The sequence below is a fragment of the Pelophylax lessonae genome (assembly GCF_965119305.1).
Source record: "Pelophylax lessonae genome assembly, chromosome: 8".
Taxonomy (NCBI): Eukaryota; Metazoa; Chordata; class Amphibia; order Anura; family Ranidae; genus Pelophylax; species Pelophylax lessonae.
Genome location: NC_138775.1, coordinates 20,903,096 through 20,916,365, shown reverse-complemented (window position 1 = coordinate 20,916,365; position 13,270 = coordinate 20,903,096). Strand labels below are relative to the sequence as shown.

The 13,270-nt window shown below is 45.9% G+C and overlaps 1 protein-coding gene across 1 annotated transcript in view; it reads left to right on the top strand.

The window, feature by feature from the left end:
• The window catches only part of LOC309561447 (netrin-4-like), an 84,843-nt gene that overhangs the window by 57,333 nt on the left and 14,240 nt on the right, over nucleotides 1-13,270 (top strand). Inside the window, exons 7-8 of the mRNA XM_082265367.1 lie at nucleotides 2,339-2,472; nucleotides 11,987-12,055. Of these exons, the coding sequence (XP_082121493.1) occupies nucleotides 2,339-2,472; nucleotides 11,987-12,055 (203 nt within the window). The remainder of the gene's footprint in view (nucleotides 1-2,338; nucleotides 2,473-11,986; nucleotides 12,056-13,270) is intronic.

The window sequence follows — 13,270 nt, the reverse complement described above, 5'->3', positions numbered from 1 at the left end:
TGTCCAGTGTGGTGTCCAGTGTACAGTGTGGTGCCCAGTGTGGTGCCCAGTGTGGTGTCCAGTGTGGTGTCCAGTGTCCAGTGTGGTGCCCAGTGTGGTGTCCAGTGTCCAGTGTGGTGCCCAGTGTGGTGTCCAGTGTCAAGTGTGGTGCCCAGTGTGGTGTCCAGTGTGGTGTCCAGTGTCCAGTGTGGTGCCCAGCGTGGTGTCCAGTGTGGTGTCCAGTGTCCAGGGTGGTGCCCAGTGTGGTGTCAAGTGTGGTGTCCAGTGTGGTGCCCAGTGTGGTGCCCAGTGTGGTGTCCAGTGTGGTTTCCAGTGTCCAGTGTGGTGTCAAGTGTGGTGTCCAGTGTGGTGCCCAGTGTGGTGTCCAGTGTGGTGCCCAGTGTCCAGTGTGGTGCCCAGTGTGGGGTCCAGTGTGGTGCCCAGTGTGGTGTCAAGTGTGGTGTCAAGTGTGGTGTCCAGTGTGGTGTCCAGTGTTGTGTCAAGTGTGGTATCAAGTGTGGTGTCCAGTGTGGTGCCCAGTGTCCAGTGTGGTGTCCAGTGTGGTGCCCAGTGTGGTGCCCAGTGTGGTGCCCAGTGTCCAGTGTGGTGCCCAGTGTCCAGTGTGGTGCCCAGTGTGGTGCCCAGTGTCCAGTGTGGTGCCCAGTGTGGTGCCCAGTGTCCAGTGTGGTGCCCAGTGTGGTATGTGGTGTGTTTTTTATGTGTTTTACCGCGGTCCAGTACAGTCCAGTGCAGGAAAAATGCAATATGTTCTACATTTTTTTCTGAAACTGGAACGCTCTAGAACTGACCGCACTGGTGCGAACTATGCCATTGGAAACCATATAAAATACTTTCCATACATTTTTGATGCAGAAAAAAAAACCACACTGGACTGCACGTGGTGTGAACTGGCCCTAAGGGTCTGTACTGTAAAATGCATGAAAAAAACACACCAGAATGCATTGGAACGTATCAAAAACCCAGGAAAAAAAAACAAAAAAAAGAAACCAGAAATGCATCAAAAACGCACCAGAACATGTCAAAATGTTTTTTAAAAAAATACACAAGCAGAAATGCATCAGGAATGGGTCTGGAGTGCATTTTTGTGGTGTGAACCGGCCCTAAGACTTGGTTCAATCCTATGCAGTTTGCTTTTGATAGTTTCTGCAGTGCTTTTTGCTGTGAGTTTTGCGTTTTTGCACATGGGATTTTACCGTGATTTTTCCGCGATTTGTGTTTTATTTTTAATTACGGTAACACATTCTTTATTGAAAATGATGCACGTTAAAGATTACATAGAAGTGCGAATTGCGTTTTTAAGCTTTTTATTTATTTTTTTTTATTTTTTATTTTTTGGGACCAATCTGTTGTTGGGCAGATTAAAAAACGCAAAACGCGGTAAAATCCCGGCACTACATTGTTTTCTGCAGCTTCTCCATTAACCACTTCTGGACCGGAAGGATTTGCCCCCCTTAATGACCAGGCCATATTTTGCGATTCGGCACTGCATTACTTTAACGGACAATTGCGCGGTCGTGCAAAACTATACCCAAATAAAATTGATGGGTTTTTTTTCCCCACAAATAGAGCTTTATTTTGGTGGTATTTGATCACCTGTGTGATTTTAATTTTTTGCGCTATTAACAAAAAAATAGCGACAATTCTGAAAAAAAAAAAACAACATTTTTCACATTCTGTTATATAATATTTCTAAAAAAAAAATATATATATATTTTTTTAACATTTTAGGCCAATTTGTTTTCTGCGACATATTTTTGGTAAAAAAAAAAATCGCAATTAGCGTATTTTGATTGGTTTGCGCAAAAGTTATCGCGTCTACAAACTACGGGAAAGATTTATGTCATTTTTATTTATTTTTTTACTAGTAATGGCGGCGATCTGCGATTTTTTGCGGGAGTGCGACATTGCGGCGGACAGATCGGACCCCTAACTGACATTTTTGACACTTTTGGGGGGACCAGTGACATTACTACAGTAATCTGTGCTAAAAATATTTACTGTTACTGTAATAATGACACTGGCAGGGAAGGGGTTAACACTGGGTGATCAAGGGGTTAAATGTGAGCCTAGCTGTACTCTCTACAGGAGTGACTTTTTTTATTATTAATCAGCTGCTGCACTTGTAGGGATTTAATGGGAAGAGTGGCAGGATCTGCATACCCTTAGAAGTGATTAAATCTTTGGTAATAGCTCACCAAAAATGACATTTTTGTTGCAGGGGATGCCTAAAATCTGACTTTTCTTAAAAGCAAGTGTTCATTTTTGGACTACAGCTCCAATAGATGCCTTAGATATCGCCAATTATTAACAGAAAGTGTTGCCCTGTTCTGTTTTGCAGCAGTGACAATGAACATTATCTAAACATTCCTATTGGTGGGAGGATCCCTGACTTCATAGACACTCCAGCCAATGAGAGCGAGGATGAGTGGAAGTGGAACAACGAAAAGGGATTTTCGGCGTTAAGGCATCCAGGTAATATTGTGACGGCCAAGCCAGGACTTATTGTAAGCTTGCACAAGTTTTTTTTACAGGTCGCCTTAACCACTTGACCTCCGGAAGATTTACCCCCCTTCATTACCAGGCCATTTTTTAGCGATTCGGCGCTGCGTTACTTTAACTGACAATTGCGCGGTTGTGCGACGCTGTACCCAAATAAAATTGATGTCCTTTTTTCCCACAAATAGAGCTTTCTTTTGGTGGTATTTGATCACCATTGGCTTTTTAATTTTTTTTGCGCTATGAACAAAAAAAGAGCAACAATTCTGAAAAAAAAACAAAAAACTATATTTTTCACTTTCTGCTATATAACATTCCCCCCAAAAAAAAAATTAAAAATCTAATTTTTTTATAATTTTAGGCCAATTTGTTTTCTGTTACATATTTTTGGTAAAAAAAATCCCAATAAGCAAATTTTGATTGGTTTGCGCAAAAGTTATCACCTTCATTTCCAGGCCATTTTTATGCGACGCGACACTGCATTACGTTAACTGACAATTGCGCTGTTGTGCGACGCTGTAGCCAAATAAAATTGACGTCCTTTTTTCACCACAAATAGAGATTTCTTTTGGTGGTATTTGATCACCTCTGCGTTTTTTTAGTTTTTGCGCTAAAAAACAAAAAAAGAGCGACAATTCTGAAAAAAAAAAATATATTTTTCTTATTCTTTTATATGACATTCCCAATAAAAAGAAAAAATTAAAGATCAAGTTTTTTCATTGTTTTAGGCCAATTTGTATTCTGCTACATATTTTTGGTAAAAAAAAAAAATCCCAATAAGCGGATTTTGATTGGTTTGAGTAAAAGATATCGCGTCTACAAACTACGGGAAAGATTTATGTCATTTATTTTTTTTTTTTTACTAGTAATGGTGGCAATCTGCGATTTTTAGCGGGACACCTATCCCCCTTCATTTCCAGGCCATTTTTTTGCGATACGACACTGCATTACGTTAACTGACAATTGCGCGGTTGTGCGACGCTGTACCCAAATAAAATGTATGTAATTTTTTCACCACAAATAGAGATTTCTTTTGGTGGTATTTGATCACCTCTGCGTTTTTTTTATTTTTTGCGCTAAAAAACAAAAAAAGAGCGACAATTCTGAAAAAAAATATATATATTTTTCACATTCTGCTATATGACATTCCCAATAATAAAAAAAAATAAATAAAAAAATCTAATTTTTTCATCATTTTAGGCCAATTTGTATTCTGCTACATATTTTTGGTAAAAAAAAAAATCCTAATAAGCGCATATTGATTGGGTTGCGTAAATGTTATTGCGTCTACAAACGAGGGGAAAGATTAATGTCATTTTTTAAAATGTATTTATTTTTTACTGGTAATGGCGGCGATCAGCGATTTTTAGCGGTACTGCGACATTGCGGCGGACAGATCAGACACCTATCCCCCTTCATTACCAGGCCATTTTTTGCCATTCGGCACTGTGCTACTTTAACGGACAATTGCGCAGTTGTGCGACGCTGTACCCAAATAAAATTGATGTCCTTTTTTTCCCACAAATAGAGATTTCTTTTGGTGGTATTTGATCACCTCTGCGGGTTTTTAATTTTTTTTTGCACTAAAAACAAATAAAGGCCGACAATTTTGAAAAAAAAAAAAAAAACAATATTTTTTACTTTCTGCTATATAACATTCCCCAAAAAAATAATTAAAAAATCAAACGTTTTTATCCTTTTCGGCCAATTTGCATTCTGCTACATATTTTTTTTGGTAAAAGAAAATCGCAATAAGCGTATATTGATTGGTTTGCACAAAAGTTATCGTGTCTACAAACTAGAGGAAACATTTGTGTCATTTTTATTTATTTTTTTATTTTTAGTAGTATTGGCGGCGATCTGTGATTTTTAGTGGGACTGCGACATTGCGGCGGACAGATCGGACCCCTAACTGACATTAAAAAAAAAAAAAAAAAAACAATATTTTTTACTATCCGCTATAAAACATCCAATAAAAAAAAATGAAATAAACCACATTTCTTAATCAATTTAGGTCAACATGAATTCTGCTACATATTTTTGTTAAAAAAAAAAATCCCAATAAGCGTATATTGATTGGTTTGCACAAATGTTATTGCATCTACAAACTATGGAATATTTATTTATTTATTTTTTTATATTTTTATTTACCTGTAATGGCGGTGATCAGCGTCTTATTTTTTTTCTTTAATAAGTTTTTATTGATTTTCCAACATTATACAATATACAAAAGAAAAACACAAGAAAACAAAAACAAACACAAGCATATACAAAGAGGGGAGGAGAAATAAAAAAATAAAAAAAATCAGCGACTTATAGCGGGACTGCGATGTTGCTGCAGACTTTCTGACACTAATTGACACTTTTTTGGGGATCGTGACACTAATACAGCGATCAGTGCTAAAAAAAACATGCACTGTCACTGTACTAATGACACTGGCTGGGAATGGGTTAACACCAGGGGCAATCAAAGGGTTATCTGTGTGCCTAGCCAGTGTTTTTTTTACAGTGTAGGAGGGGCTTTTACTACGGGAAAGCATGGATCCTAGTCTCTGCTTTGCCGGAACACAGGATCCATGCTTTCCCTTCTGACAGAACACCAATCTGAATTGTTCACAAAGGCAGCTGGCCGTTCTGCCTCTATGCTGGATGATCAGCAGGTGCCGGAGACATCGAGTCTGCCTTTCCCTGCAGCGGGAGCAGGCTGGCAGCGGCCCAAAACCCGGTGACGTGATCCGGCGCAGCAGTGCCACCTTGCCGCCGTATATTTAAGTTATACGGTCAGCAAATGGTTTAAGAGACCCTTTTAACTTGCTTATCGTGGGCAAAGTGACAGGGTCTCTTGAAAGCCCACCCAACCCTCCTATACTTGTTTCCTCATTGGTCCTCCGACAGACCCTTCCTCCATTTCAGCCTTTGCAACAAAAAAAAAAAAACCCCCGACGTTGGTTGATGTTGGAGCTTACAATGAGCAATAACACCCCTCACCCTCCCATCATGTGACACTGTCTGTACTTAGTGATTGGCCCCTAGGGAGGAGGTCACATGTTTTCCTGTTACCTGGGTATTTGGTGGTGGCAGCAGGGCCGGGACAAGGGGTGGGCAGAAGGGAGCAGCTGCCCTGGGCGCAGCATGTATTGTAGAGATGGGAGCGCTGCAAGTTCCTTCTCCTATAAGGCTGTCAGGAGTAGTAGTGACAGCGGCATTACTACTTCTGTCAGCCCGGCGCTGGGAGCAGCGAGGAGAGAGCCGGGAGGAGGTGTAGGCTGTTCTCTTTCTCCCCCTCTCCCTAATGAGCTTGCACATAATAAAGTCAGGAGGGCGGGGGGGCTCAATTTGGAATCTTTGCCCGGGGCACTGGATGATATTGTCCTGGCACTGGGTGGCGGAGATGTAGGAAGAAGTGGCGGATGATCTTCACTAGAGAGGTGCATATACTGTACCTGGGTCAGGAGGTGAGCTTTAAATAGATGGTGCCATCTTGCCCTGATTGGACAAGGTGCAAAGAAATCAAAGAAGTGCCAAAGCAAATGGTGAAGTGCTTTAACGATTTGTAATATTATCACATAGGACAGCAGACACTTTTCAGGGGACAACGCCAGTGGCGGCTGGTGAAGTTTTAAGATGGGGGGGCGCAAGACCCCGCCCTTCTATTTTGGCCCCTCCCATTTCTCAGAAGCCACACCCCTTATAGACCCCACCCATTTTGTCCCCTGTATTTTGCTTGCGTGAACCAATTCTCCCAATATATCACATATTAAGGGCTCCATCAGTACTAGTATATCCCATAATAGGGAGCAGGGGCCCTATTATGGGATACACTGACAGAGTGGCACAAACCCCACAGTACAGACCCCCTAGCACAGACCACACAGTACATGCCCCCTTTCAATGTAGTGACCAGCATACATGCCCCCTTTCAATGTAGTGACCAGCGTACATGCCCCCTTTCAATGTAGTGACCAGCGTACATGCCCCCTTTCAATGTAGTGACCAGCGTACATGCCCCCTTTCAATGTAGTGACCAGCGTACATGCCCCCTTTCAATGTAGTGACCAGCGTACATGCCCCCTTTCAATGTAGTGACCAGCGTACATGCCCCCTTTCAATGTAGTGACCAGTGTACATGCCCCCTTTCAATGTAGTGACCAGCATACATGCCCCCTTTCAATGTAGTGACCAGCGTACATGCCCCCTTTCAATGTAGTGACCAGCGTACATGCCCCCTTTCAATGTAGTGACCAGCGTACATGCCCCCTTTCAATGTAGTGACCAGCGTACATGCCCCCTTTCAATGTAGTGACCAGCGTACATGCCCCCTTTCAATGTAGTGACCAGTGTACATGCCCCCTTTCAATGTAGTGACCAGCATACATGCCCCCTTTCAATGTAGTGACCAGCGTACATGCCCCCTTTCAATGTAGTGACCAGCGTACATGCCCCCTTTCAATGTAGTGACCAGCGTACATGCCCCCTTTCAATGTAGTGACCAGTGTACATGCCCCCTTTCAATGCAGTGACCAGCGTACATGCCCCCTTTCAATGCAGTGACCAGCGTACATGCCCCCTTTCAATGCAGTGACCAGCGTACATGCCCCCTTTCAATGCAGTGACCAGCGTACATGCCCCCTTTCAATGCAGTGACCAGCGTACATGCCCCCTTTCAATGCAGTGACCAGCGTACATGCCCCCTTTCAATGCAGTGACCAGCGTACATGCCCCCTTTCAATGCAGTGACCAGCGTACATGCCCCCTTTCAATGCAGTGACCAGCGTACATGCCCCTTTCAATGCAGTGACCAGTATACATGCCCCCTTTCAATGTAGTGACCAGCGTACATGCCCCCTTTCAATGCAGTGACCAGCGTACATGCCCCCTTTCAATGTAGTGACCAGCGTACATGCCCCCTTTCAATGCAGTGACCAGCGTACATGCCCCCTTTCAATGCAGTGACCAGCGTACATGCCCCCTTTCAATGCAGTGACCAGCGTACATGCCCCCTTTCAATGCAGTGACCAGCGTACATGCCCCCTTTCAATGTAGTGACCAGCGTACATGCCCCCTTTCAATGCAGTGACCAGCGTACATGCCCCTTTCAATGCAGTGACCAGCGTACATGCCCCCTTTCAATGCAGTGACCAGCGTACATGCCCCTTTCAATGTAGTGACCAGCGTACATGCCCCCTGCAGAGGTATGGCAGTGGGAGAGATGGGATCAGGCAGAGGGATGGCGGTGGGAGGGATGGTCATGGGATGAGGCAGAGCAGAGGGGGATGGCGGTGGAAAGGATGGATGGATGGATGGTCATGGCCCATGATGACCATCCATCCAGCCTTTCCACCGCCATCCCCCTCTGCTCTGCCTCATCCCATGACCATCCATCCATCCAGCCTTTCCACCGCCATCCCCCTCTGCTCTGCCTCATCCCATGACTCATGGGATGAGGCAGAGCATAGGGGGATGGCGGTGGAAAAGCTGGATGGATGGTCATGGAGGACTGACAGGACAGGAGGACCACGAGGACTCACCGGTGGTGATGTCTTCTTCCAGCAGATGACCTCCGGTGGTCTGGTCTCCTCTCCGGTGCCGCCGTCACTCCCGTCCGGTGTCCACCCGACTCCATCGCCCGCGGTCCGGTCCACTGCTGCGAGTGACGTCAGCGGGGTCAGCGTTGGATGTCCTGGATGCTGTGATTGGTCCAGGCTGGAGGCTGGACCAATCACAGCCAGGAATCCACGAAGTGGGGGTTTCCAAGGAATCTGCCTTGCGCCCAGGTTACGCCCCCCACGCCCCCCAGAAGGCAGCCAATCGGCGCCTCTTCTGGGTGGTAACCCCACCCCCCCACCCCCTCCACATCGGCTGGCGGCGGCGGCGGCGAACGCAATTTTTTTTTTTTTCCAAACTTTATTGCTCGTTTTGCAATCTTTTTTTTTTTTTTTATCTTTTTTTTTCTTCCTTTTTTCAGGGGGGGCGGCGCCCTGGCGCCCCCTATGCACCGGCCGCCACTGGACAACGCACTAGGGATAGACTGATTATCGGCAAGGCCGATATATCGGTGGCCGATATGCACTTTCCCCGATATATCGGAATCGGCCCCGGAACTGGGGCCGCCTCCCTCGCCTTGGACAGCCTCATCTGGAATCAGGACTAGTCTCATGGGAGTGTATCACAGCCATACACCCACCCACAGCAGCCCGGTGACAGCCAGCCACCCACATCCACAGGCCCTATACCAGCCAGCCAGCCACCCACAGGCTCTGTACCAGCCACCCACAGCCCCTGTGCTATCCAGCCACCCACCACAGGGTGCCAGACAGCCACCCACCTACCACAGGGTGCCAGCCAGCCAGCCACCCACCCCAGGGTGCCAGCCAGCCACCTGCAACAGGGTGCCAGCCAGCCATCCACCACACGGTGCCAGCCAGCCACCCGCAACAGGGTGCCAGCCAGCCATCCACCACAGGGTGCCAGCAAGCCAGCCACCCACCACAGGGTGCCAGCCAGCCATCCACCACAGGGTGCCAGCCAGCCAGCCACCCACCACAGGGTGCCACAGACAGCCATCCACCACAGGGTGCCACAGACAGCCATCCACCACAGGGTGCCACAGACAGCCATCCACCACAGGGTGCCACAGACAGCCATCCACCACAGGGTGCCACAGACAGCCATCCACCACAGGGTGCCACAGACAGCCATCCACCACAGGGTGCCACAGACAGCCATCCACCACAGGGTGCCAGACAGCCATCCAACACATGGTGCCAACAAGCCAGCCATTAAGCATTAAACAAAAATAAGCATGTTCAGTACCAGATTTGTTTCAAAAATTGTCTTCATTTTTCAAAACTTTAAATGTACAAAATATTGGCCCATATCAGCCGATACCGATACATTGTGACCAAAATATCGGTATGGGTATCGGCCCTGAAAAAAACATATTGGTCTATCCCTACAATGCACTACCCCCTTCCTCAGGGCTTAAAATGATTATACTTTATATTGTAGGTAAAAGAAGGGGGATGGAAGTGAAACGCGTTTCGGTGGAGCACCCTCTTCATCAGGGTTTGAAATCGTTATTAGAGCTTGCATGGACTCAGAGAAACAAGTTACCGGGGAAATCTGTATTAAATCTAGCTTGTTTTCTCATGGAACATCAGTGAAAATCTGTATCCCGTGCCGCAGTTGGTCGTTTTAGGCTACTCCTGCTAACTGCCATCCCACAAGCAGACAAGCTAGATTTAAGGAGGAAGTAAACTATTTTTTTTTTTCGTTTTCTTCTTCTCTGCAAAGTAAATGCATAATATGCTAGTATGCATCGCATACTAGCACATTATGTGACATTTACCTGCCAACGAGGCCTGCGTCATCCATGCTGGCGGCCCCATCCATCTTCGAATGTCTTCCTTCCTGATCTGCGGACTTCGGCTGTTTTACTGGCCGGAGCCACGTGACGTCACTCCCGCGCATGTGCGTGGGAGCCGCCGGTCACGGCACAGGGCTCTGAAGAAACGGCACGGGTGGCCGTTCCTTCAGAGCGCATGCGCCGATGACATCATGGGCTGCATGAAATGTAAATATCTTCGAAATGGTGCATGTTTAGGAGATATTTACAGCACCTATAGGTAAGCCTTAATAACCACTTGCCGCCCCCGCCGCCCCACACAGATATTCTGCGGCAAGGCGGCTCGGCTGCGCATAATCACATATATCTATGCGATTATGTGCACATGGTTGCGGCGGCACGCACCGCCGGAGCCGCACTCCTGCTGTGATTAGCCAGAGCGCGGGAGAAGCGGGCTCCATCGCCGCCGGCCTCCTGCGATCTTCAAACAAAGCAGGGCGGGTCTTCTGTCAGAGAGGCAGGTAAAGATCATGTGATTGAGCAAAGCTGAATCACCCAACTCTCCCTGCCTCTGTCCAAACCATCCCCCCACACAGTTAGTAAGCACAAAAGGGAACACATTTAACCCCTTGATCACCCCCAGTGTTAACCCCTTCCCTGCCAGTGTCATTTATACACTAACAGTGCATATTATTTAGCACTGATTACTGTAGTAATGTCACTGGTACCCCATAAAATGTCAAAAATGTCAGTTAGGGGTCCGATCTGTCCGCCGCAATGTCGCCGTCCCGATTAAAAATCGCTGATCGCCGCCATTACTAATAAAATAAATAAAAAGTCCATAAATCTATCCCGTAGTTTGTAAATGCTATAACTTTTGTGCAAACCAATTAATTTACGCTTTTTGTGATTTTTTTTTTAATTACCAAAAATATGTAGCAGAATACAAATTGGCCTAAACTGATAAAAAAGTGTGATTTTTTTAATTTTTTTATTGGGAATGTTTTATAGCAGAAAGTAAAAAATATTGTGTATTTTTTTTCAAAATTGTCGCTTTTTGTTTTGTTTATAGCGCAAAATCTAAAAACCGCAGAGGTGATCAAATACCACCAAAAGAAAGCTCTATTTGTGGGAATAAAAAGACATCCATTGTATTTGGGTACAGTGTTGCACGACCGTGCAATTGTTAGTTAAAGTAACATCGCAAATCGTAAAGAATCGCAAAAAAAAGGCCTGGTCATTAAAGCGGAGTTCTGGCCTCGGGGGTCAAATTTAGATAAAAATCCCCCCGGGACAGTCAGGGCTAGTGCATTCCACAATGGATAGCCTCTGAACTGTCCCGGGTCGCACTTACTGTACCTGTAAGAAGAAATACTTACCTTGAAAATTTCTTCTCCAGCTCTGCCATCTCAGGTGTGGGCAGCTGAAGCCGTAGCGTCCCTCTTCTGCGGCCTCTTCGGTGACGTCGGAGTCCCACAATGCACTGCACCGGCCCCGCTCGTCACTTCCGGTGCAGGCGCGGCATCCCTGCACATGCCCAGAAGCTGTTTAGCAGGGAATGACGTGCCTGCACCGGAAGTGACGAGCGGGGCCGGTGCAGGCGCATTGATTCCTGGGAGCGATGGCGCTCATCTCCCAGGAGTAGTCGCAAGCCGGAAGAGACGGCGCGGGCCGCAGAGGGAGGAAGTTGAAGGAAGGTAAGTATATTTTCTTCAATATCAAGGTAAGTGACCAAAAAAAAAAAAATTGGGAGCATCCATTTCTTTTTCAGGTGGCCCTCAGCAAGCGGATGGCCCAAAATTTATTTATTATTTTGAGGCCGAAATTCCACTTTAAGGGGGTAAAATCTTCCGGAGCTGAAGTGGTTAAAGGCTTACCTATAGATAAAAGATCTCAAGGCGGGTTTACAACCGCTTTAATACAGATTTCACCAGCAACTTGTTTCTCTGAGTCCACGCAAGCTCTGATAATGATTTCAGGCCCTAATGAAGGGGAATTGTGTTGGCCCTTCGAAACGTGTTGGTCCAAGAAACGCATTTCACTTGTATTCCCCATCTGCCCTTTTTTCCCATTGATGACCGGCTCTCTATAATATGTGTTCTTGTATCTCTTATTTCTCTTGTACCTGGCTCCTCGTCTCCACAGAGAAGTGTGTGTGTAAAGAGCGGATGCTGGGCAGCATCGCGGACTTCTGTCAGATGAAATACGCCTATGGTGAGTACCGATTTCTTATGTTATAAAGGGTCCAGAGAACCCGCCTGTGTTATCAGCCAATCAGATTCTAGCACCCATGTTTCCAGCGTTGGTTGTATTTTAGTTTTTGGTAGAGTTTGGAGAGTTCAAGAGGAACTTAAGCAGTGGTCAACTTTCTTGAGGGACCTCCCGTACCAACAAAATGTATAATGAAGGTATACTGGACAGCCCACGGGAATATCTAGTGAATATTTAATATGAACAGACACACCAAGAGCAGTTTTGATAAAAAGCATAAAAACAAAACTTTACTGGACATCAAAAATACATAAAAGTTACTATAAACATTAACCACTTGCCGACCAGCCGCCGCAGTTATACGGCAGGTTCCCAAGAATCGCCTGGGGGCCCACTCACCGGCAGGGAAGCCTATCCACAGGGGAGGCGACCATGGGCATCCGCAGAACTTTTTTTTGGGGGGGGGGGGGGGGCAACATTTTAAGGTCACCCATGCTCCGCCCCTTTTCAAAAATGTCATTATACTTATTTTGAGTATTTATTTTTAAGCACTTGCCGACCGCCGCCCGACTATATACGGCGGCGGTCAGCCCCTCCCAGACAAAGTGATGTACCGGTACATCACTAGCCTGGGAGCCAATAGGGGGGCGAGCGCGCTGCCCCCGCTCATTCCCTAAGCAGCCCGCGCGTGTGACTGGCGGACCCGATGTCCGCCGGTCACTCGCGATCGTCGGGTGGAGAGGGAGAAAGGCTGATGTAAACAAAGCCGCCTGTCATTATTCCCTATGTAAAAGCACAGATCATACGGTCCTGCTATGTAGGACCGTTGATCTCTGCTGTTACACACACAGCCACATCCAATCACAGTTAGAAGCACGCCCCTAGGGACACACTTAACCCCTCCCTCCCCTCCTTTTTTACAGTAACAGTGCATATATATAGCACTGATTACTGTAGTAATGTCACTGGTACCCCCAAAAATGTCAGTCCGATCTGTCCGCAAAAAAAATTCCAGATCGCCGCCATTACTCGTTAAAAAAAAAACAATAAAAATAACAAAAATCTTTCCCTTAATTAATAAACGCAATAACTTTTGCGCAAACCAATCAAAATACGCTTTTTGCGATTTTTTTTTAACAAACATATGTAGCAGAAAACAAATTGGTCTAAAATGTTAAAAAATTTAGATTTTTAAATTTTTTTGGGGGGGAATTTCAT